Genomic DNA, 24,296 nt, shown 5'->3' with positions numbered 1-24,296 from the left:
TAGCCATATCGTGAACACGTGAAAATCGAAGCCTATAGCTCCTTGTCGCGCATATGTTTGGGCGGCTTGAAGTTGCCCTGCCGCAACTCCTGCCAGGCAAGATCAAAGCGCGCGCCCAAATACCAGGCCGTTCCAATCTACAGAAGGTTAGAAATACAACATAAATCGCTGGAAAGGGCCTCCTACCATGATAGCAGACACGAAGAGCACAATGACGCCCATCAGTGCCATCATAAAGTAAACATCTTGGCGTGTCTCAGCCTCGAGTCTAGCTTTTTCTTTCTCGGCCTCGGACTGCTCGCCGGAAACTTTCCGTTGAGCATCCTCCGCGTTCTGGGACGGGAAGATTGTCTCGATGAATTTTTCAATCTGTCCAAAGTCAGAGTGCACAATGAAAAAGTAGGGATAAAAAATGGTCACCTACCCGTCCGCAGACCAAACTGATCTTGAGGAAGTTCGGATCCTTTGGGGTGTTCTTCTTGTGGATCTTACGTGCATATCTGCGGAAGACCTCACACAGGACGCGCAGATTCTGCGTCGACTCGATCATCAACTGGCAAGCGTCACCTTTGGTGATCTTGATATTACGCTCAAACATTGCCGGGTTGCGGAAGCACAGTTCCAGGGTAGCAATGGCCATGCTTTGAGGAATGGCACAGAAATTGAACACACTTTGCTCACGCAGGCCAGCCAGGTAGAACAAACAGTCCTCGACATGCTCCAGAGCGTTGAGGACCATTGCAGAGCTGCAGTTAAGAGCTATCTCGCGGTTCTCGGGCTTGAAGAGATCATCGAAGTCACTGACGTACTGGGACCAGATTTCCCTGGGCCAGAAGCGTCGGTTATCATCGTTGTCTTCCCGAACATCACGGATGATGTTCGTTTTCTGCAGGAAAAGGCCCATGGACTTGTGAAGACGAGGACGCTTGAGCAGCGCCGCGTTACCGAACTCTGCCTCCACAAAAAGGCGGGTCAGGCCCTCTCCAACCAGGCCCGCCACATAGTAGCAGTATAGATCATATTCCACAGTGGTCTTCACACTGGCATCTTCCAGTTCGGCCTTGCGGCAATAGTCCGCCATACCATTGCCCATCTTGTCAGTGATGTCCTTGACAATGGTCTGGTAGGCAGGTTTCATGTTCTTGAATTCGGTGATGACGTTGTGGAACTGAACCAGCAGTTCCCGATCCTTCTCCTCGGGGCGGTTCCCATCGAAAGTCCATCCATCTTGCTCGAGGATGTCCTTGAATCCGCGGAGCAGGGGCTCCTTGACTTCCAGGGGGATTGAGGTGTCATCTTCAATCGTATCCAGCCCGCGTAAAACCAGATAGAAAACACACACGGGAAGCAGCAGCTCCGGGTGAAGCTCCTTGATCACCGCACTGAAACTCCGGCTGGTCTTGTCCAGGAATTTTAAGCAGGCCTTCTGTGTCTCGGTATCACTCTTCTCATCGTGTTCATGAACGGGATTGTGCCAGACTTTCCTATCACAGCGGATCATTAGACCTCTATAAGCGTTGGCACAGACGTATCGCAAACCCTTAGGGGCTAGGAGATGGGGGAGATGACCAACCATTGCAGGATTGCCCTCAACTCTGAGGGGTGGAAAGAGTAGTAGAAGATGTTCGAAATGAGGCCCATGGTTAGAGGAAGTCTAGTATACAACCAGAAAGAAAACGAGGAAAAGAGGAGCAGAAAAACAGATCAATAAGGAACTACTAATTAGGAGACGTGAGGTTCATGGAAAAATGTGCGGAAAAAAAAAATCTGGTAATATACAGAAGATTGCCGTAGGACAAACAGCCTCACTTGCTTAAGAGGAAAGGAGGGAATCAAGAAAAAGGATTGAAGTGGAAGGAAGGAAAAGGAGGTCAATTAGGGGAGAGAAGAAAATGAATGAAAGGAAGAGAGAGAGGGAAGGAGAGAGAATAAAAGAGAAAAGAGAAAAGGTACCTGGGAGGAATTTTAAAAACGAACAGCTCAGTAGGGGGCATCCAAGACCCGCTTGGTGCCGACAGGGCATCGGCTGGTATTACCGCACTATACAGGTGCACGGCCACAACACGTTCTCCAAGCGCCTAAGAGGACTCTCCAATATAGTGGCGCCGGGTAATCTATCCATCCCATACCTGGCGTGACCATACGCCCAGTACGGCGACTCGAGCGCACCAAAAACGACCCCCGCCAATGCCATGACGAAACAGGCGCAAAAGCATCATCAGGCAGAAAAAAAAAAAAATAATAATAAAATAAAAGAGTACCATTAATATTAGCCTGGGGAAGTCACAATATCGCTACTCCTCCCCGCCGCGACTGGTTGCTGCCGGGGTGTTTCTATTTATTTTTGTTTTCTTTACCCTTACAATTGTCTGTTGGTTGCCATCGTTATTCTGTCGACGTTGAAATTCTGCAACTGCTCGCCATGGTCGCAGATACTACGTACTATGATGCGCTGGGAGTGCCTCCCACAGCAACGGAACTCGAGATTAAGAAGGCATATCGCAAGCTTGCTATCGTCACTCATCCAGGTACGGCGTCCCTTCTGGACCTCCTACCTGTCTTCTGTCTCCTTCTGACTTCGACAGATAAAAATCCCGGTGATGAAAGTGCACATGCGAGATTCCAGGCCGTAAGACACTCTCCTAGATCAGACCACTTGTGCTACCGTGACCTAGCTTGTGGTACTTGCGGACTCTCACTGATTTTTCTATGCGAAATAGATCGGCGAAGCCTATCAAGTTCTCAGCAACGAAGAGTTACGAAAGCGTTATGATAAGTTTGGCAAGGAAGATGCGGTCCCAGGTGGCGGTTTTGGTATGTTCTTCTGATCGGCATAGAGTAGAACTATTTATTTCGATTCTCTGGCTAAAACTTTCCTGCAGAGGACCCCGCCGAGTTCTTCGGGATGATCTTTGGCGGTAACGCCTTCGTCGACCTTATCGGTGAAATCTCGCTCATGAAGGACCTTACGGCTACAATGGATATCACAATGCAGGAAATGGAGGAGGAAGAACTGGTCGCGTCCACCGAAGAGAAACTGAATGTCCAGGGCGAGGAGACCAAGGCGGAGGCATCGACCGAACCCGTTGCCGAGGCCAAGTCGGGACTTGATACTGCCACAGACAAGACCGAAACCAAAACGCCCTCCCCCGAGGGCTCTGAGAAGCCCACCGCCAGCTCTGGTCAAAGCACGCCCCGTCGCTACATGGGCCAGCAGGCCATCATGGACAAGTCGGAGGAAGAGGCACGAATGGAGGCAGCTGGTCTGTCCGCTGAGGAGAAGGAGCTTCGCAAGAAAGAGAAGAAGAAGGGCGGTCTGTCCCGGGAGCAGCAAGAGCGTCTAGCGGCTTACGAGCTGGAACGGAAGAAAGCCCGTGAAGACCGAGTGAACACTTTGGCAACTAAACTCGTGGACAAGGTCAGCGTCTGGACCGAGACCGACAAGGGAGCCGATGTCACTCGTGCTTTCGAGGAGAAGATCCGTCTAGAGGTCGAGAACCTGAAAATGGAGTCCTTTGGCCTTGACATTCTGCATGCCATCGGTCAAACGTACGTTCAGAAAGCCAGTTCGTTCCTAAAGTCGCAGAAGTTTCTGGGTATCTCCGGTTTCTTCTCTCGGTTGAAGGACAAGGGAACTATCGCTAAGGAGACATGGACCACCATTTCCACTGCCATCGACGCCCAGATGACTATGGAGGAAATGGCCAAGCTGGAAGAGCGCGGAGGGGAGGATTGGACCGAGGAGAAGAAGGCCGAGTACGAAAAGAAGGTGACCGGCAAGATCCTGGCGGCCGCGTGGCGAGGCAGCAAGTACGAAATCCAGAGCGTCTTGCGCGATGTGTGTGATCAAGTCCTCAGCGACAAACGCATCAAACTGGACAAGCGTGTGGAGCGCGCCCATGCCCTAATCATCGCCGGTAACATATACCAGAAGGCAAGTCACTACACCTTGTCATTGTGTCTTGGACTTTACTGACCAAAATCCTCCAGGCGGAACGTGACCCAGATGATGAAGGCGACTACATGGCTTTCGAGCAGCTCATGGCCGAAGCGATGACGAAGAAGGGCAAGGATGATAAGAAGAAGAAGAAAGAGAAATCCAAGCACGAGCATCACCACGAAGAGGAGACCGCTGCCTAACACCACTACCTAATCCGCCCCTTGACGCATTCTTACTGAGGCTCTTCTGCTGCTGTACTTTGTTTCCCGTTCCGCTCATCATTCTTCATTCCCACTCTTGCCTTCACCGTACAGTTTTGTTAAGACTGGATATGACTTTTTCAGGGGACATACTTCACTTGTAGCGAATTATACTGTCCCTTGTAGGACTTGACTACACACATGACGATTGATAGGACACTCTCAATGGATCAACGATAGACAGATACTCCTTCCATCTACATCCACTCCACTTACTACTCGTAGACATAACCACTCTCGGCACCGTATGCAGCTCGGTTGGCAAGAATTCCCTGGAGATTATTGCATCTATGGATCATCGCGATGCATCCTTCCCCGCAGCCGTACCTTTGCTTGTCGGAGAGTTCCGCTGGCTGCCCCGCAAGGAATGCTGCATGGTCTGCCTATCACCGTCCATATCAGCGTCGCCAGCCTGTCCTATTCAGCTCGGGATCAGGCCGTTAGACTTGCCACAGCACGCGACATCCTGCCGCAAAGAGGGGCCCTATACGATCCCTATAGGCAGCTAGTAAACCGCTAGTGTTGGCTCCATCCATATTCCCGTCGCCCACTGGTCAATTTCCCCAGCGCAAAAATGCACGATGACACCCTGTGGACGGTAACGGCAAAGGAAACGTGGATCCTCGATAACTACAATGGATGATAATAGAATTTGTTTGTCTTTCAATTTAGACCACTTCATCCGCTTATCGACCGGACTTGTCCGGTTGCCCAGGTATTAAAGATCGACGTAATTGCCCCCCCGGAGACCTGGTTCTGTTGGCAAGCTGCCAATTTGTGTCTACTTTGCGTTGAGATGCATCAATTCTTATCCTCGTCTGTCGCTGCGCTCGCCATCCTGGCCCTCGGAGGCAATGCCTCTCCAGTATCGAGTTCAGCTCCTCCCGCTCCCACCGGAACTGTGTTTCCGTCCGGCTTTGACATAACTTCGAGCTGGGCCAACCTCAGTCCCTGGAAGGAGCCCCAGGGATTCAATGTGTCCAAGGGTGTTCCGCGCGGATGTGAGCTCTCGCAGGCTCACGTCCTGCACCGACATGCACAGCGGTACCCCACGAGCTTCCGACTGGATGGTGGGGGAATCGATGCCTTTAGCCAGAAACTGGGCAATTACAGCAGTCAGCACAACACCAGGGACATTGGAAAGGGCCCATTGTCCTTCTTGAACGATTGGGATGACCTGCTTGGGAAAGATACGTTGCTACCCAAGGGAGCAGCCACGGAGGCAACATCCGGTGCCAATATCTGGTCCAAGTATGGACGGTTCCTGTATCGAGCAGGGTCGGGCGTCGAACGATGGAATTCTTCACTGAATGTCTATCCCGACGGAACGGAGAGACCCAAGCCAATCTTCCGAACAACGACACAGGGCCGGATTCTGGAGAGTGCGCGATGGTGGTTGAGTATGCAACCCCTGTTTGAATCCGTCCGAGAAAGTGATCCTAACCGTATTAGGCGGATTCTTTGACAACGAAGGGGCCAATAGCTCGTACTCAGAGTATGACCTGGTCATTATCCCGGAGGGCAATGGATATAATAATACCCTGGGATCGGACCATTCCTGTCCAGGCGACAAAACCGCAGGGTAAGAGGACTAGAATCAATTGACATATTGTATATCCGATGAAGCTCACGAATAACTCCCAGGGCCAATGCAGGAACTGAGTTCATCCCTATTTTTGCCAAGAATGCCGTGGCTCGTCTCTCCCAGTACCTTCCTGCCGATTTTAACCTGACTCCATTCGATGTGGCTTCCATGATGGGGCTCTGCCCCTACGAGTACGCGACGATGGGCCGGTCGTCATTTTGCGCCTTGTTCACGGAGCAGGAATGGCGTGACTACGCTTACGGTGTGGACATGCAATTTTATGGAAACTTTGGCTTTGGTGCGGCCACCGGCAGGGCCCAAGGCATTGGATACGTGCTGGAGTTGGCGGCGCGACTGGAAGGTAAGACCATCTCGTACAGCGACACAAGCATCAACACCACCTGGGACAAGTCCCCGGATACGTTCCCCCTGCACCAACCACTGTACATGGACATGTCGCATGATACTGTCATCGTGGGGATCCTAGCCGCCTTGGGTCTCCAATATTTCAAGTACGGACCACACGGCCTGCCCTCAACGGTGCCCCATGCCATCCCAAAGACGTTCAATCTCAATGAGGTGACGCCATTCGGAGCGAACATCGTGTCGGAGGTGTGGACTTGTCCCACGGAAACTTCCTTTGACCACTTGGATGGAGCGATGTACAGCAACCCCGACCTGTCGTCGACACCGGGCACGAAGGATTACATTCGGTTTGTGTTGAACGGGGCGCCAGTGCCTGTGGATGGAGTCGTGGGCTGCGAGGATGGCAAGAATGGGTTTTGTCCGGTGGAGGACTTCCTGAAGGGTGTGCCGAAGCTGAAGGAGGTTGCTATGTACCAGTATGCTTGCTTTGGGGACTACCCCACGGGGAAACAAGTTGGGGATGGACATCCGGAGTAAGCCTGAGAATCTTCGGATACGTCTCTGTGATGATTTGTATGCTGCATCACTGTGTGTAACATGCTAGGTAGATTTCACGTCGTTTAGGCCCAAAATGGATAGAGATGAGTATTATTCTATAGTTCTAATTAAGGCCACTTCTTATGGGGTCATTCGTCACCACTTGAGGGATTTTTTCTTCTTTTCTTCTGTCCTGTTCTGTGCTCCCATCCCTTTTTCTTCCTCTTCATTCATCTTATCCTCCGTCTCATTCCATCTTTATTTATCTATTTATATATATTTACTTAATCTTTCTCTATTAATCTATATCTTGATTCAACTTCTCTTTCTTGGTCAATTTGCTTTTTTTAATCTATAATACTGCGTATCTTATGCCATATATTCTGCTCTTCATCTCACTATTTGACTCAACTTCATCTCGCTGTTATTCGTCAATCTATTTCTATCTACTCTTCAGCCGTTTACTGCTGATATTTATCGCTGATATTTATAGTCATATTTACACATTATATTTTGTACCTTATCTGAGCAGATACACTTGCTACATTCTACTATCTTCAGCACTTACCTTCATCATTTACAGCATCTTAATCTTCAGCACTAACTGCACTAACAGCGTCTACCGCATCTTAGGTATCTACTATTTCTACCTCTCTATTACTGTCTTCTCTATTACTATCTTCTCTATTACTATTCTTCTTCTGCAGTTTGTTTTTATTGCCGCCTTATTACTGTCACACTACTACTGTCATTTTATTTCTAGCCTATATATAACAATGGCACAATTAGCTGGCTGTGACAACCTGGCGAGGTTTACCTGGCGAGCCGTAGACGTTAGACCCATGATCCGGAATGGTGGGGTTGTATCTTGATACAGCAATATGCATTTAAATGTCATAAAAAGCACCTTCTGTCAGTTCAAGAGTTTGATACCACCCAATCTGTGGTACTGAAATTGAAGATGTGACCATCGCTGTTGCGAAGCATCTTCCGGAATATAGTTATTTATCTCTATACTCCTAAGTCTTACATAATGGTATATTTATTTTGGACATCAGGAAATTGCAGGAAATGTTCCCAATCCGTACACCCAGTAATAACAACAGACATGTGGTAATTGTGCCGGCCATTGTTATAGATGAGGTTTGCAATATGGGCCACTTGGATGTTTCCCGTAACTTGAAAGTCCCGACTCTTTAAGGCTGAACTCGTGAGTTGGTAGGTGTGACTAGTATATGGTAATTTTCCAATGGGATCTCCGTACTCAGGCCATAGATCGGCCAGTGGTTGTCGCTCGTTGTCGGACCAGCTGGACCCAGCGTATGAATAATGACTCTAACCTGGGAAACCATTCGAATATTTAGTTGAGCTTCGATTGAGCTAAGAGGAGGCATTTTCGAGTGGTACTCGACCAGGAATGGTACTCAGGTGAATACTCTGATCAGCCATACTTCTTTAGCGGCTACACTATAGCGTCCTGTACTTAAGGCGCGTAAAATGGTGCGCTCAGTGGAGGGATAATACGGATATGCCTCCAACAGGCCCACAATGCCTGTACTAAGCATTAATATGCAATCCATATTTGAATAACAAAGTTATTATATCACTCTCATATTGTATTACTATCTATCCTCCATTCTATCACATGGAATAAATCAAATCAAGTATTATAGACGATGGACAATCAAAATCAAACATCAAAAATCATTAGCATCGGGTATCTAATAAGGGTACCAGAATAGATCATCAGCCTGCCACTTTCTATCACTACAGAAATCACACATATTAAACAATAATCGGACAAAGGCCAGCATTGTCTCCAAAAAAAAAAAAGAAAGAAAAAGAAAAACCGCGCCGATATGTCTGTAAAACAAAAGGAATATAATATCCGGTCAGGCTGTTTCCGTGGCTGGTTTGGAATCCGAAGAAGATGGACGAAAATCATAATACTTGCCCGCAATCAAGTCGCGGGCTATTTCTCCAGTCTCGCTCAATTCTTCGGGCGAGAGAACTCTCCCGCCAAGCTGAACATCGTTCACATGCACACTATATTCGAGAGCTTTCTTAGCTTCGTTGATTAACTCTTCTGTCCAACCTAGACATCGTTTCAGGCTCTGATTCATCTTCTGGCTGTCGGCCAATAGCTCTTGGTGCTTTGCAAGATCAACAAAGAATCGCTTCTCATCTCGAGCTTGATGTCGTGCGTCATGTTCCGCTAACGAATCGGGGCTCATCACCCCGTCGTCTACCATCGACTCTTCGTCGCTAAAATCAGAAGACTCCTCCAGAGACCGTGTGGAAGTATATTCGCTACCTTCATCCAGCTCACTCATGATTGCCAATGAGTTTCCCGAAACAGAGCGAGTGGACGGTGCCATTGATAGCCGGCCTGAACGGCTGAGACGCCGGTATCTCCGCAGCTCGGCATTTTGCTTGCGCATCTCGCGTTCAAGAGTGCGGTTGATTGCCAGGAGTGATGAGTTGCTGATTTCGAGATCGAGAATCTTGCGCTCTGTGCGGGCACTGGTAGCAGCATCGTCCTTCCCCGCTCCAGTGCCTTCAGACTTCACGGGACTCTGAGTAGCAGAAGCGAAGGTATCCACCGAGGCGGTAGACCCGCTGCTGAATATTCGAGGTCGGAGTCCAGAAATGGGCTCTGAGGTAAGAGCGCTAGCGTCCAGTTTGGAGTCAGATGGGGATATGATGATAGGACTCGGCCTCAGGCCCTCTTTTGGGGAATTGTCACAGAGGCCCGAATCCATACTAGAAGGTTTAAAGTGCCTCGGGGTCGTAGCATATACTCGCGGTGAGAACGCTCCCAATGGCGGACTGTGCATGTAGGGGTCAACCTCCGATTGACTATCCACCAGCGATCCAGGTAGTGATAGACCATCAGAAAGTCGATGTGTAGCATGATTGAGTTTGGGTGATGTGATGGGCGGAGAGCCCGCCGGAGGCTTCGAGCCTGCCACTAAGCGAGACAGACCTGCTGAGAGTCGTTTGCCGGCAGTTGATTCTAGCTTCATATTATCTGACAACCTGGATTCCTCTACTCCATTCGCGTAGACGAAGGTCGTCTGTGGCGGTACCTTGCTAGGTGGTCTCGACCGAACATCTACCTCGGAAGAATTTGAAGACCGCGCATCAGATGCATGAAAGAACATTGGTGAGCCGGACGAGCCGTCAGACGCCGAATTCGACCGTGAAAGTTGATGAGGCTCAGTAGTGAGAGTCTTTGCCCTTGTTGCCTTTGACGGCTCCAATCTCCCACCTGCGCGGACAGGGCTTCGCTCTGTCCGACATCCTCCCACATTCGATCCATGCACCACGCTAGCTTGCACAAAAGGAGATTGCGGGGAGTTTCGTCCGCTGGTGGGGACAGTATCTGTTGAGGTCAATCCATCCCGTCTGCTGCTGCGAGCACCCGATCGAGGGGTCACATTTGCACTAAGGAGGGACGGCTCGGAATCCGGTTTCGACGGGTGGTCGGATGGTGCCAATCTCTTTGGCGTACGATATCCAGTAGAAGAGGCGAGTTTGGGGGTCAAAGGGGACTTGTTTGATCGATGAAAAGCGGAGCTGAGGGTCGGGGTGAACGGTTTGGCGAGATAGCCATTGTTTTGTTTATCAGGGGTCATAGTTGCGGGATTCGAGGGGCGGAAAGGAGAGCGACTTCTCATGGCATTGCGATATACCACGGGGATCTGCAAGCATGATGGCACCCGCCAGCACGGAGATGAAGGGAGTAGAGACTGAGCCCTATGTTAGAAAAAGTTAAATTCTCGTGATCTGTTACCATTCGGTGGTGAGGGTGGTTGATGATAATATTAATGCCAACACCGCCGGAACTCTAGTTAGTACAAGTTAGTCAATGTTTTGGCTGCAAAACATCTCCGCCCAAAACAGCCTAGTGGCGACCCTTGTACACCGCAACTATAGGATGCGACTTACATTCCAGCAGAGAAATAAACTGTGGGCCGAGATTTCCAGGTGTGCAGGGAAATGTCCAAAAAGAGAGGGGTCGATATCATCGAGTGACTTCATTCCTGGGCGGTGTACGCCTCAGATTTAATGGATCAATCAATGGTTTGCCTGCATGGGCTGATGCACGTCCCGGCTCTACCCTATTTCCTGCCTCAGGCATGCCTCTCCACAGTCTTCAGCACGCTGTGTTATTTTAGTCAGGTTATTCGATGAAGAGTTGATCATGAGAATTATATACATAAGTGTGACAGGGCTGGAGGGTTAGCCAGCTGTTGAAGTATTCTGGATATATATTCCCTTCCCTAGTGTACACCCGAACGTTACGCAAAACATTTCGAAAGATAGAATCTGAGAACACCAGAAAGCTTCTGAAATTGCAGGCAAGTGTTTAACATGATGGGTTCCTGTTCGTTTAATAGTTGAAATGATATGTACAAGAATTTAAATAGAACTGGCCCTTATAGCCAAAAAAAAAAAAAAAAAAAAAAAAAAAAAATGGCTGCTAGAAATTGTACAACGCGGCAGGTTGATATATCTAAGCTATGAGAAAGCAAACCTTTCAAATATCCAACTGGCCATAATTCTTAGACAAAAAAAAGTCGTTTTTGGCGTGGGTCTATAGGCTCTTGTGATGCTGTCTTCCTCTTGCGTGTTTTAGTAGGAACTGATACAGCATCCTGTGCAGTATCCTGTGAAGCCCCTTGGACAGCCTCCTTGATGGTCTGTCTTGAGAGACAATAGTCTACATGGTTGTTAAATGTGCGGTCCTCTGCCGCTTGAGGTCGAGAACAAATAGGACAATCCCAGAAAACTGGTTCAGATGTGGATTCATCAGGAGCGACTGGACTGTCTTCTTTGACAGGGTTGGTTGGGGGCGAGTCAACAACCTCTTGGCTGAGCTTCTCTAATTCATTCATCTCGCTCTGCAATTCCTGGCGGGCAGCTCGCTCGAAAGCCTCCTCAGTGTCAATTTCTTGCTCGGGGATTGGATCGTGATTGGACTCGGCAGCGGAATTGGATTCACCCGTAGGCTTTGACCGAGTGGCCCATCCAAAAAAGTCAATCCCACCCTTTTTAGTGCTCACTAGGTTGGTGCAGCGAAGGCCAAGAAGTCGAAGCTTGATATTAGGGACCTCCTTCTCGAGTTTTTCCAGCATTGGTAGAGAAAATGTATACAGGTCCTTGGCAAGGAACACGGCCCTTGGAGGCTGACATTGCCGTGAGAGAACCTCAAATGTGGCAAGTTTGACTTTGAGAACCAATGTCCGGCCCTTGAACTGTGTAGAGGCTAGGTCTTTCTCAAGTTCCTTCGAGATTGACCAGAGTTTTTCTCGAAACTCCTCCTTGCTTCCAATTTCATGAAACGTGCGCTCAGTACCTACACTCTTTCGTTCGTAATTCTCCACCGGTTGGATGTTTGTTCTTCCGAGCCCAAGATAACACTGTGCTAAGAAATGAAATGCCTTGTTTCCAAAGAGCTTCGCCAATGTTGCACGCTGAGGATAAATGTCACCGCAGAGTTTGATGCCGATAGCGTCGAGTTCACGTTCAAAGACGCGACCGACACCGCTGACCTTGCGTACTGGGAGGCCTCTCATGAATTCCATAATAGCCTCTCTTTCATTTGGAACCATGAACTGACCATTAGGCTTATTGCGATTGGAAGCGATTTTGGCAATTTTTGCATTCGCCGCAATGCCGGCAGACACCGAGATCTTCGTATTCATAAGAATCTCTGCTCTCATACGGCTAACAACCTCCTCCGGCCCGAGCTGGTTTTCGCTGCAGTAGGTGGTTATGTTGAGGTACGCTTCATCAATACTAGCACTTTCAAAGAGCGGATCGTACTGTGCAAAGATGGCACGAACTTCCTTGGCTTTGGCGATATACTTTTCATAGTTCGGGGATAGTATGACCAACTGTGGGCAAAGTTTTTTGGCCACAAATCCAGCCATGCCACTTCGGCAGCCGAACTTGCGAGCTTCATAGTTACAGGTACTTAGAACCCCCCCACCTACAGCCATTGGAACGGTTCTTAGTTCAGGTCGATTGAGCTCCTCAACTGCAGCGTAGAACGCATCGCAATCGACATGAACAACATACTGCGATAAATCTCGACCCAATTCGAGTTCAGCGAGGAGCTGATTAGCCCGCCGTAGATCATGGGACAGGTCTTGATTTTTTAGACGCTCTTTCTCCTTTAGAATACGCGTGATTTTCTCAGTTAGAATGCGATCACGGGCTTGCTCGTGGTTGAAGAATTTTGATCCTTTGGACGCGTTGTAGATAATTTCAGACACCTTTTCACGTATATTCAGTCTAAGAAACTAGCAACAACGGCGACTTGCTCACCTTCTGCTGGTCGACAGTATCCTGACCGGCCTTGGTCAAAGAAGGGCCTAGCAATTGGTATTTCAACGTTTCATCCTCATTAGCCTTCTCATTTGAGTTAGACGCAACGATTTCCTCGCTAGGCTCTTCAGACGGAGCCTCCATCATCGACATCCATGACAAGAGTTACTCTGAACCACACAACCAGTCATTTCCCAACCAGGCAGATATTAGACTCCAAGTCACGTGAATTCGTGTTTCGGCCCGTGTGTTTCACGTGCATTGGATGTCATCCGAGTCCTGACGAGTCGCCTGACGAGTCGCAACATCTGCGGCGTTGCGTTGGTTGCCCCTCATGTGGATTCTGGACTCCGAGGGTGACTTCCTTGAGGGTGAGTTGTCCGGTGCGAGTGATGTGACATTTATTTGCTGACTGTTTTCAAAGGGAAGCGCGTGTGGCTGCGACCTGGAAAAAAGTATCTCTTCGGTCGGATAAAGCAAGATGGCGGTAAATTCAGATCATCTAGCAAGTCTTTCTTTCCACCCCTGCGGCTAATTTACCTTTCGTTTCTTAGTTCGCCATGCTATTGAACACAACTCGATTTCTCGGAAGCATATGATAGTTGAGGTGTCCCCGGTAAAACCTGGTGATGGTGTAAGAGTTGCCCGTGAAGATTCAGCGCTTGGCCGTTGGCTGATTAGTTTAGTCTCGCATTTACGCAAAATCAGAGATCGCAGTGAGCGACGAGGGCTCTAAATGTGGAACTACCGTGGATGGGAATCCAATCAAGAAGAGTAGCGTAAAATTGACTAAGGAGGAGCACACCATCAAGTTGGGGAGATACAAGCATGCCTTACGGTAAGCGAAACATCCATCTATCCTTGGGGCAGGTGGCTAATCGGTATCATTCCATTTAGAATCAAATGGGAACCTACAGTTCTCAGCTTCTCCTTCTCTTCTAAAGATCTTAAAACACAAGACCCTCTCGCACATGTTCGCTCTCGACTTGAGGATTTGGATATCAAAACGATCATCCCCTATGTCATCGGCCAGACGACGCATGTGGTGCAAAACAAAAGGAATACGGCTAAGGGTCTACAGGCTTTGGTGAATGGAAAACACATTGTCCAGGAGTCGTATCTCGATGCTCTTGTGTATGCTGCCACGCCAAGTGATCTGGAAAATCTAGAGTCATTGTCCCCATTGGAGGCCGACTTTGACTCTGCATGGCCGGACCCAACCGAGCATTTCCCCCCGCCAGGCAAGGAGGCCGTCCCTAGGCCCAAAGAAGCATTTGCCCCAAATCTGGATCGGATTAACGTTTTCGAGGGGTACACTTTTGTATTTGGCGATGCTACGCAGTTCGAAAATCTGCAAGGGGCGATTACGAATGCGCATGGCAAAGCGTTGCTCTATCAAGTCAAGAAGGGTGTCACTACTGCCGGAGAGATTGTACAGTTCATGCAGAACGCTGCCGGTACCAAGGGCCTTGGCAGAGGGAACGGTGGATGTGGAGGAGTGGTCTTTGTTCGCTATTTCAGCAAGGGCCGCGATGACGACTGGTCCTTCAATCTGAGCAGCCAGGTAGCTTCTCTCACTGGGCAGCGCACCATCGAACAGAACGAATTTCTAGACGCTATACTGGCTAACGACGCAACAGCATTGTGTAGGACGCTGCCGGAGCCCGCAACGAGCCAGGAGGACTCGGAACCCACGTCACAGCCCGCACCACCGCCTACCGCAGATGTTGACTCGCAGCCGTCCGGTGCACCAAGCCAGGCGTCCAGGAAAAGCTCTAGAGAACCACGCGTACGCAGTTTTGCCTGCAAAATGAAAACATTTGATGATGGTTTTGATATCAACTCCATTCCTGCCGATGCGCCAGATGATGAGGATGGCTCCGTAGATCCGTTACCGTCCATGGACATAGATCCTTCAACTGAGCCCCAGAGTAACCTGCATGAGGATGAAGATATGGTCGCGAGCCTCTTACCTGGCACAGCGGCCATGAAACGCCGGCGGGCCGAGACTGCACAGAGAAACTTGGACCCGTCGAGTTCGGTCCCGAAAACGGAGGAGGCTCCTCGGCCGAAGCGTCAAAAATTGGACATTCGAGAGGCAGCACGGCGTCATCTGGAGGCGGAAGAGGATGCTCAACGCCAGCGCCGTCAAGAAGAAGCCGTCTCGCTCCAGGATTCCCTGAAAGATGTCAACGTCGAGCAGTTGAAAGGTCTCGCCATTGTGGAGGAGATGGAGTTACCGCCCCGCAAGCAGAATAAGAGTGACAGCCGATGGGATGAGCGATGGAATGGTCGGAAGAACTTCAAGAAATTCCGCCGGAAAGGCGATGCTGGTCAACCCCGCCATCGCATACAGACGGTCATTGTTCCCTTGGAAGAGGTGACCCGCAAAGATTTCGGCATTGGGGAGTACCACTGGGTTCGCAGTCGGAAGTCCACTGATCGTAGCCAGCTAGAGAGCCATCACGACAATGCCATCAGCCAAGAGCTCTCCGAGAGATCTCGCCCGTCGTCCATGGCGGGAACTGAATCTGCGACGCCAGTGCCTCGAAGTCAAAAACGGCATCGCGAAGAGCAAGAATCCGACAGTGATGATGAGCTGAGGTTCCGATTCCGTCGCAGGCGACAGTAGCAGTAAATAATAAGTATAAGGAACTACCCGATGTATCTAACCTAATTGTACAGTATCTATAGTCTATCTGCCTCTTAATATCTACCATCCTGATCCGGATCAATATCCAGATTTACGACCCGTTGAACATTGCGGGTCCGACCACTTTTTAGGAAGTTTAAAAGGTTTTTAAAGGCTTGCTTATCTCCGCCAATCCCAAGCGATGAGGGGCCGACTAGTGTGGCCTGGGCGGCAGGGGCTGAGGCGGAGATGCTCAGGATGGGAACATGGTGATCATGCTATCCTAAGCTAAAAGAAGATGACTGCTTGCAAGAGATCTTTCGCAGTGGAAATGAATAAATCCATTGTGCTCCGCAAGGACGGATTCCTATCCCAGTAAGCCCCAGTAAGTCCGTTTTGGATGGATGACGTCGTACCAGGTTCTATTGGTCGTTTAGTATGGAGGGACAAAAATAGCACGGCAGGGCCCCAATATTGATTGTGATTATTATTAGTAGTAATAGTACTATTATTGATACGGTAGCAAGTGTCATGATAATTACCATTCGACCTGGATTGGAACCCCTCGCGTCTTTTCGATCGCTGTGGATTTCAATGCCGCGAAGGAGGAAGTAAGAAAGCCACAGAATGAGATACGTCGAGTTCCTGCTGCTACTGTTTGGTCCAGCTGAGAAGGGAGGGGGAAATAAAGATTTTTTCTCGCCAACTCAATCAATGGTCCCTTTATTTTCAAATTTTTATTTTTATTTTCTTTTTCCTGATCATCTCCACGCCATTCTCCTATCTCGCTCGCTTTCTCGCCTGGCTGCGATCCCATTTCCCATTTCCCATTTCCCTCTGGATTGGATTCCGTTCCCTTTTTTGATTTTTTTGTCCTCCCTTTCGACCACCTGATTCTTCTTCCGTCATTTATCTCTGCCTGTCCCATCATTGTTCTTCCGTCCCTCTGCTCTGGATAGTCTTCCCCTCAATATCGTCATCCTAATTCTGCCTGACTGCCTAATTCCTTTCTTTTCCCCCTCCTTCTTTGCACGACTGATACCCTTCCAACGCAACATCTTTGTCTCTGCCATGGACCACGCTGGCTGGTGACTCGCCTTGTTTTAGTTCCCTGTGCAGTCCCAGGCGGATTGCTTCTTATTCTTATCCTTTCATTATCGCGCATGGCCGATTGTCCCGTCGGTCATACAATCGTTCCCGTCTAGGTCTGTATACCATGCCATAGGCATTTCTCTGCATCTTCCATATTTTTCCAATTTTGTTTTTTAAATTTTTTTTTTTTTTGTCCTTTGTTCCCCTCTGTTCTATAAAGTTCAAGTGACTAATATTCATCCAAGCATAGCCATCTGTCACGATTTACGACTTCTGATACCTATTTGACATTTATCGACTCCCATCCTACTCCCGTCAATGCTTTCTGATCCGGTTTCTTTTCCTCCCAGTTTGCCCTCCATGTTAGCCTCCTCCCCTCTCCCTCTCCCCCGTCCGGTCTCGGTCAATTCGCTGGCGAGAGCGTCCGTGTCGTCGACGATTCCATACACCAAATCAACTCGCAGCACCAGTGCTGAGTTCGAGGTTCACGATGGTCCCGTTACCCCTCTCTCCAACCCTGGTCAGCTGGCCTGCCAGTCTCCCATAGATACCGAGATGGAGGAAGCACCGATAATCACGGATGGCCCCGCATCCTCTGAAGCGGGTCTGCGTTTTGAGGATCTTCCCATTGAGATTCACGAAGCCATTCTAGACTATCTATTTGGAGAACGGGCCTCGGCCTTGACGTCGGTAGGCCCCAGCAAGCCATCTGCTCGAGGTTGGAATAAATCTCTTCGTCATCCGCGGCGCAAAGCACTCTCCAATCTTTCTTTGATTTCGCCGGTATGGCGATCGTTGGTACAGGAACGGATCTACCGACACAGTTCGTCTCTTCGCTTTTCTTTGATTGGTACATAGGACTGACTTCGATCATAGTCAAAATCAAGGGCACCACCGATGAGCTGGCTGGCGGGGCACATTGGTTTTCCATGCACCCTCACCTCGCCCCTCACGTTCGTCACGTTGAAATATGGATTCCCGTCTGGGGCAGACGGGCAAATAAGACCCCCCATCACCCCTTTCCTGCCCGCCGGTACCACGAGGGCACCGTAGAATGGGCAGATGTGGCCGGCACCCAGACAAATGGCGCAATGTGGGATGGTTTCGAGCCCAATCGCGGAGGGGACTACAAATATTACTACGCCAGTCACAATGCGACTTTGGCAGAGATCTTCCATCATGTTAAGGCGTGTTTCCCCGAAGCTCGCATTCTTACCCTGGAAGGAGGCCACTGCAAGAGACCCCCGATGATCCGCCATTTTCGGGACGACCCTCCGGGGCAGTCAAGACAAGCCCTCCCCCGTCTCCCGGACATTCAAACGTTCGTCATGCGGGGAGCGTGGAATATTATGAGAAGCCCGCAGCATTGGCGCACCCTGTCTGACGCGCTGCCGAATTTGCGGGAGTGGCATTGCGCTTACGTGAAACCCAAAATCGAAGGTTATGACACCGTCGCTGACGTTCTACTCCGACTCCCATCCTCCCTCGTCCACGTCAACATCAGTCTGGAGGGGTTCTACAACAAGGACAATTCCCAATCCGGCTGGCTCGGCGATGGCATCAACCCCCCTCACCTCTGTGGCCTTCTCGGAGAAGTCGCCCCGCGACTGGAGTCACTCGCGTTCACAGGAAAAATCTGCGCCTGTCTTTTCCAACCCGCCGCGTGCACAGACCAATCTACGTCACTTATTCCGTCGAAATCGCGACTCAAATCCCTCGACCTGGTGGTGAAAACGTGCTGTCGCGAGAAACGCAGCAGCTCCAGCCTCCCATTCCTAGACGAGTTTTCCGGCATCACCAACCTCAACTTCATCCGGTCATTCGAGAAACTCGTCATCGGCGCCGTGCACAATTTGCGTTTCCACCAGTCCTTGGACTACATGCGCATCCGGTTCATTGATCTCGACTCGGCCTGTCCGCCGCTCAATCCGTATTTCCAGCTCGTCGGCACCGAATGCTGTGGACTGTGGAGCGCCAGTATTCTCGAGACATTGCACGACTCTCGACCGGAGGCGCAATTCGTCGAACTCAATGATGGGATTTATCCACAGTATGGACCCAACAACCAGATCGTAGGGGCTGTGTATCCGCGTACCAGACCATTGAGTATTCATGCGTTGACATACAAGATCATTGCTGAGGTGTCCAAACCATAAAATATACCCATTCTCTTTATCATTACGGGACTATCCCTGTCCGTGGATGCACGATACATATCAGTAAAAACATAGGCATTATCATGTGATTTATGACGAGGTAATAATACCTGGATCATTGTTACCAGACATAATTCAACGATATTAGCAATAGCAAGACGTGACATTTCATGATCGATCATTGAGATAATACCTTTATATTAAATCATAGCTATCACTAGACAGACAACTAGACAAAGGATCCATCTACCCAAACCCCAAGACCGAAAGCGAAAGCAACATCGTCTAACACCCCCTCCCACACCCACATCTCTCACAATAATCCCTAATATCCAAACATTAACAACGAAGAACCCCAATCCCGTGAAAAACAAACCAGGAACGAAACTCGAGAGCCCAAGAAACTCGAGATAGTAGCCTTGCTGGAGCCATAGGGCCTGTATATATTTATTAGCTAGATCTAGACTACTTTGGGGGTGGATGGAGACAAACTTGAGACAGAACCCATAATCCAGCAGCACATAGACCCAGTTTTGGGGACTTGAGTAATGATGATCCTGGAAGGTAGAATGGGAGGAAGATTAAGTACCATAGGAAGTACTATTCATATTCATTAGCATTCTGTTATATCAACTCTGTCTGAATAGAGAACTGAGATCGAGACAAAGACCAAGACCAAAGAGACAAGGCCAAGCCCAAGAGTCAAGCAAGGCCTTACAAACAAAGGAAAGAAAAAGAGAGGGAGGAATACCTGGCTTGTGCAAACTTTATTAAACGTCACAAACGCAAACGTCTGCGCCAGCATCGCACCGGGAAGACTCCTCTTCGCAAGAACGAGCGGAATAGCAAAGACGGAGAGGAGGAGCTGCGGGAGAAAAGCGAGGGATTCGAAAGATCCATGCACGGAGCCCGCGGCAGAGAGATAGAGCAGGGTGCTGTAGGGGGAGAAGTTGTGACGGTGGTCGATGCGGGTGAGATGATGGAGGTAGGTATGCTGTAGGAAGGGGGAGCCGTATATTACATACATGGAGAGATTGAGGGCGAAGAACGTAGTGAGAGCGGTGAGGGTGAGATGAAGACGAGATGGGGTGATAAAATTGAGGATATGGGAGAATACTTGTTGGTGATTGATGTTTGAAGAAGAGTTGGATTTGGGGTTTGGTTTTGACTCCGGTATAGAACCGTCTCGATGGCTGTCCAACCACCACAGGATAGAAGAACCGTAAATGAACGGATAGATTTTGAAATGCACTCCAAGACCCAGTAACACCCCAGCGAGGGTGATCCTCCTATTCAGCACCGCCCAGAGCAGCGCAATAACCAAAACGCAGAGAAGACCCTCCGAGCTACCGCGGGTGCTGATATTAGCGACCATCGGATTAAGCAGCCAAACACTGGCATACTTCAGCGCACGCGCGGAACTTATTCCGTACGTGGCCATGAGCGATTGAGCAATCAACCAACCAGCCAAGACATCAGAGAGCGCAAAGAGCGCCTTTCCAAAAGCGAAGAAGAGCCGACCATCCCATGACGTCGGAAGGAGCAGCCAAGCCAGAAGAGGCGTGTAGCGATATGTATCTCTAGCGTACGGCGAGTCGCCGCGAGAGACGTACCGCGCTGCATCGGTAAACACTATATAGTCGATGTCGGTGTATTTGACAGCGGAATTGGCATCCTGCCATGCGCCATAGCAGAGAAGAACAGCGCGTAAGACGATAGACGCTCCGAAGACTAATGATGGCTTCTCGAAGAAAGACAATGCCATCATTGGCGGTTTAATTCGACTTGGATAATCTTCGATAGAATCATATCAACCCGGCTGGGGAGTGAAAATTTAATTAAACCAGTCAGACAGGGCGATATAGAGGCTTGTCTTATACAGCCATGGAATTTGCTCGCAGGTGCTGCGTAATATCTGGACAGTGGATGATGCATCTGAGTCTATTGGGACAAATAATGTGTTTTGGATGACACTGCTGAGTCATCATTTATACATCACATGATCATCTGTCTTGATAACTTGACAGACCAAAGAACAAACGGATGAGAGTGAATAGATAAGTAGTTAGCAAGAAAATACTTGTCTTGTAAAGAAAGTTGATCTGGGTTCGTGGTTAATGCATCAGCTACTGTGACCGGTGCTGTTGTAGAAGGTCCAAGTGGGACAATCAAGTCATCTACTTTTCCCTACAAAGAGAATATAAAAAAAAAAAAACATAAACACCATGGATTCCATAAACAATACTACTATCTATAATAGACAGTGAATAATGCAAGCTACATTCAGCGTTAACCAAAACCAATGCGTACTCCATAAGGGATAATAAGACTAACCACTTCCAAACCGGCCTGACTATGAACGAAAATAACACTAGAATAATATATACAAAATCCTGCTTTATATTTCCAACCCATATTCCCAACACCAATAAAGAACATTGTTGTGAATGAATCAACCCATGCATAACTTCGCGTAGAAGTCAGTTAGTGACCGTGTGATGCCCAATCCATCAAGTAATCAAGTAAAGAAGATGAAGAGTAAAAGGAAGAGTTAAGAGGAGAGGATATACAAGAGATGGATATGAAGCATTGAACAAAGTTGAGGGCATGCAAGGAGTGAAGACAAGAAGCCTCAGTGCCTTTTCAGGGTTGAGCCTGTTAGAGGAATGTGAGAGGTGTGTTCGCATAATATGTGGAATCTGTCATCGATCCACTGAAAAATGCGGAGGCATTATTGCTATATTTCATATTTTTCTCATCCTGCCCGAATAACGTCGTTTCGGTCCAGTAGTTCAGGTCTGTAATGCCCGGCCATAGATTATTATCGCTCCAACTCAGGAAATCCCACAGCTGCTGACCAGACGAATCATTAAACGGAGGAGTAAATGGATCGGAAAAGCTAGTATTGTTCACAACCATTGCCCCCCGGCCCAAGTCGTTTTGAGACGGAAGGATCCCAGGGATTATTCCCGACAAAGAGCTCTCACGCGCAGTCGTATACTGGCCGCTAGAAAGGGTACTGGTATCTCCAGCGATCCCAAGTCCTCGTTTACTGGCCTCAAGAATGCGGGAGACAGCATCCAGTGTTCGGCTGGCCGTCGGGCTCCAAGACTGTAACCGTGCTAGGAGCATCATCGCCATTTCCACTTGCTCCTGACACGACTCGACACTCGCTCTTGGATCACTGGTCGTATGGTCGTTGAGGAATAGTCCCAAGAGAGGAACCATTGTGGCCTGGAAGATTAGCCAGACGGCATTCCAGCCTGACATTTGATGGGACTGGGCCGTTGAAGAGATGTCTTGAATGGTTGCTTCCGCAATTTCCCTGCATCTCTCGATAGAGGTCCGCTCTTCTGACCGCAGTGCAATGTACGGAACGCGACGCATGGCGTAACTCAACAGGGTGGGACGGTAAAGAAGCATACGTTGATTGCAGTACCGCCATTTCATGACTGTCCGCGAAATCGCAATGGACTCGGAACACGGCTCGTGGTCCTTGAGAATATACGGGAGATTCTCATACCACTCCGACAGTTGATTATCAAAATGGAACATCTCATGATGTCTCGTCAACGGTGACACAGCCAGGACTTCCTGGATCTGGGTCGCAATCTTGCAAAACCGAACATTTTCCAGGAGGGGAAGAATGTCGAGCAAGTTTTCCTACCATGGATTAGCTTTGCAGAAGGGAAGTTTGACACTACTGACGACATACCGATTCTCTACAATATGGTAGCTTGACCGTAATTGTAGGCCCGAATCGGCCCATACTCGGCCGCCCTAAAGTCATGCCACCCCATGTGTCTAGGCAGAATAGCGACCACCATACTCGCCGTTTTAGATCCGCCGACGATATGCTCTGCTTCTTTGTCACATCGTGTGTCTCCGAGAACTCTTTGTGTAAGCCTAGTGCGGCTGCCATGCGTAGAGCAGCCCCCATCAATGAGTACGCCAGATTCGGCTGGCTGATGTAGTGGAGATAATAGCCACCCAGAAGGCCCAGGGTTTGGAGTGTCTCCATGTGCGAGGAACCTAGCGAATCTAGGCTAAGATATTTCATGCAGCGTACATAGTATGTCTTGTGAGACGTATCGTCGGACGTGCCCGCTGCGATACTGCCTAAAGCAAATACAATATTCACTAACCCAAGCCAGCGATCATCTTTCCTTCGGCCAGATATATAGGTCTCGCGGAAGCACTGTTCATCCAGCATGGGGACAAAAGGCTGGAAGTACATGAAATAGGCGTCGAGCAATTGTATGTTAGTCAACTGCAGCTGGGATTGGGGTGGAGTCCCAGGCTGTGGCTGAGATCCCCAATTTTGCGTATCCGAAGGGGAATATTCCATGATGGAGTCCTGACGGTGGACCGCGGCCGGCGTGCGAGAGAAATATGACAAGGATCCGGGGTCGAGCCAGACAATCACCTTGAGCACTGCGTTTATGGAAGACACTCCAAGATATGAGGAAGCGTGCTTGGCCGAGAGTGACAGGGCGTTTACATCGTCGGAGATTCCATTGGTCAGTTCTGTGCTGCTCAGGTTCTGAACGTCACTGGACTCCTCAGGCATGGTCTGTAGTGACTCAAGATTGCCATCTTCGTTGGATATCGGCGATACGTGAATATCCACGGAGGCAGAAGTAGCAGGAGATTCCGGACGTGGTCCTTGCGTATGCACCAGTGCCGGACCCTTGCCTAATAGCTCCATGAGCCTTTCGCGTGGCAAATTGACCAGGGTCTCCGGTGCTACAGTAGGAAAGAGTTTCTCAAGGACATTTCGATATTCATCCAGAGTGGTGGATAGCTTTTCCACATGTCTATTCCCCCAGCCTGTTGGTAAGCCATACTTCTACCTCCACTAAGGGTCAAAAAATCAAGGAAGAGACTCACCTTCGAGAGGGCCGAGGATCGGAATAGTGGCACTGGTCAGCCTTCTTGTACCACCTACATGCCTCGCAGGGCTTTTCACCGTCGCATTTTATCTTTCGATGTCTGCATGAGGTGCAGGCGCGAAGAGTCGTAACTCGTCGGCCAACTGATGGCTGGCGTTCACTGCGACCCCGGGTTTGATTTGAGCTCGCTGGGGTTTCGAAGCCTTCGAATGTATGGAACATGGTCAGGGCTATGGCTTCTGGGATTTCACACGTGAATTTCAAGCAACCGAAGGGAAGGCCGCACAACAGAGTCAGTCAGGGGTCCCGTCAGCAAGGAAGCGCCATTTGCACGCGGCGCATGTGGTCGAGCAGTTGGGATGGTACGATTTCAGGGATCGTGGAGCAAGTGGAATCAATAGCACCACCAGTCGCAAATAATGATTATACTTAGAAATGGGAGCAGCCACGAGTAATCTAACCACGTAGAGGAACGACTATTCTTCAGCGGCGCTGCAGGT

General features: G+C 49.3%; 9 protein-coding genes across 9 annotated transcripts; 4 read left to right on the top strand and 5 right to left on the bottom strand.

Annotated features, from left to right (window-relative positions):
- Window positions 1-32: 32 nt before the first annotated feature.
- Window positions 33-1,641, bottom strand: erg9 (bifunctional farnesyl-diphosphate farnesyltransferase/squalene synthase; the record flags this gene model as incomplete). The annotated part of the gene is made up of 4 exons (XM_033571438.1): window positions 33-137; window positions 187-369; window positions 425-1,484; window positions 1,574-1,641. 4 exons carry the CDS (start codon window positions 1,639-1,641, stop codon window positions 33-35), a joined length of 1,416 nt encoding a protein of 471 aa, XP_033424753.1.
- Window positions 1,642-2,422: 781 nt separating this feature from the next.
- Window positions 2,423-4,140, top strand: ATNIH1004_006810 (DnaJ domain protein; the record flags this gene model as incomplete). The annotated part of the gene is made up of 5 exons (XM_033571437.1): window positions 2,423-2,528; window positions 2,586-2,629; window positions 2,721-2,814; window positions 2,883-3,917; window positions 4,007-4,140. The coding sequence occupies 5 exons, from the start codon at window positions 2,423-2,425 to the stop codon at window positions 4,138-4,140; spliced, it is 1,413 nt and encodes a 470-aa protein (XP_033424752.1).
- An 856-nt stretch (window positions 4,141-4,996) lies between these two features.
- On the top strand, window positions 4,997-6,688 carry ATNIH1004_006809 (histidine phosphatase family protein; the record flags this gene model as incomplete). Its single annotated transcript, XM_033571436.1, has 3 exons — window positions 4,997-5,600; window positions 5,653-5,782; window positions 5,845-6,688. 3 exons carry the CDS (start codon window positions 4,997-4,999, stop codon window positions 6,686-6,688), a joined length of 1,578 nt encoding a protein of 525 aa, XP_033424751.1.
- A 1,892-nt stretch (window positions 6,689-8,580) lies between these two features.
- On the bottom strand, window positions 8,581-10,326 carry ATNIH1004_006808 (uncharacterized protein; the record flags this gene model as incomplete). The annotated part of the gene is made up of 1 exon (XM_033571435.1): window positions 8,581-10,326. The coding sequence occupies one exon, from the start codon at window positions 10,324-10,326 to the stop codon at window positions 8,581-8,583; it is 1,746 nt and encodes a 581-aa protein (XP_033424750.1).
- A 930-nt stretch (window positions 10,327-11,256) lies between these two features.
- ATNIH1004_006807 (uncharacterized protein) lies at window positions 11,257-13,168 on the bottom strand (the record flags this gene model as incomplete). Its single annotated transcript, XM_033571434.1, has 2 exons — window positions 11,257-12,972; window positions 13,025-13,168. The coding sequence occupies 2 exons, from the start codon at window positions 13,166-13,168 to the stop codon at window positions 11,257-11,259; spliced, it is 1,860 nt and encodes a 619-aa protein (XP_033424749.1).
- A 190-nt stretch (window positions 13,169-13,358) lies between these two features.
- On the top strand, window positions 13,359-15,656 carry ATNIH1004_006806 (DNA damage response protein RcaA; the record flags this gene model as incomplete). Its single annotated transcript, XM_033571433.1, has 5 exons — window positions 13,359-13,395; window positions 13,449-13,511; window positions 13,579-13,658; window positions 13,711-13,862; window positions 13,922-15,656. The coding sequence occupies 5 exons, from the start codon at window positions 13,359-13,361 to the stop codon at window positions 15,654-15,656; spliced, it is 2,067 nt and encodes a 688-aa protein (XP_033424748.1).
- Window positions 15,657-17,066: 1,410 nt separating this feature from the next.
- Window positions 17,067-18,904, top strand: ATNIH1004_006805 (uncharacterized protein; the record flags this gene model as incomplete). Its single annotated transcript, XM_033571432.1, has 2 exons — window positions 17,067-17,571; window positions 17,625-18,904. The coding sequence occupies 2 exons, from the start codon at window positions 17,067-17,069 to the stop codon at window positions 18,902-18,904; spliced, it is 1,785 nt and encodes a 594-aa protein (XP_033424747.1).
- Window positions 18,905-19,369: 465 nt separating this feature from the next.
- GPI14 (glycosylphosphatidylinositol-alpha 1,4 mannosyltransferase I) lies at window positions 19,370-20,669 on the bottom strand (the record flags this gene model as incomplete). Its single annotated transcript, XM_033571431.1, has 2 exons — window positions 19,370-19,504; window positions 19,656-20,669. 2 exons carry the CDS (start codon window positions 20,667-20,669, stop codon window positions 19,370-19,372), a joined length of 1,149 nt encoding a protein of 382 aa, XP_033424746.1.
- Window positions 20,670-21,562: 893 nt separating this feature from the next.
- On the bottom strand, window positions 21,563-23,902 carry ATNIH1004_006803 (putative C6 transcription factor; the record flags this gene model as incomplete). Its single annotated transcript, XM_033571430.1, has 3 exons — window positions 21,563-22,567; window positions 22,620-23,721; window positions 23,874-23,902. The coding sequence occupies 3 exons, from the start codon at window positions 23,900-23,902 to the stop codon at window positions 21,563-21,565; spliced, it is 2,136 nt and encodes a 711-aa protein (XP_033424745.1).
- Window positions 23,903-24,296: the final 394 nt, after the last annotated feature.

Source organism: Aspergillus tanneri (assembly GCF_003426965.1).
Source record: "Aspergillus tanneri strain NIH1004 chromosome Unknown AapTan_7_pilon_pilon_pilon, whole genome shotgun sequence".
Classification (NCBI taxonomy): Eukaryota; Fungi; Ascomycota; class Eurotiomycetes; order Eurotiales; family Aspergillaceae; genus Aspergillus; species Aspergillus tanneri.
Note: the sequence above shows the minus strand (reverse complement) of the source record. Positions and strands in the feature narration are given on the sequence as shown.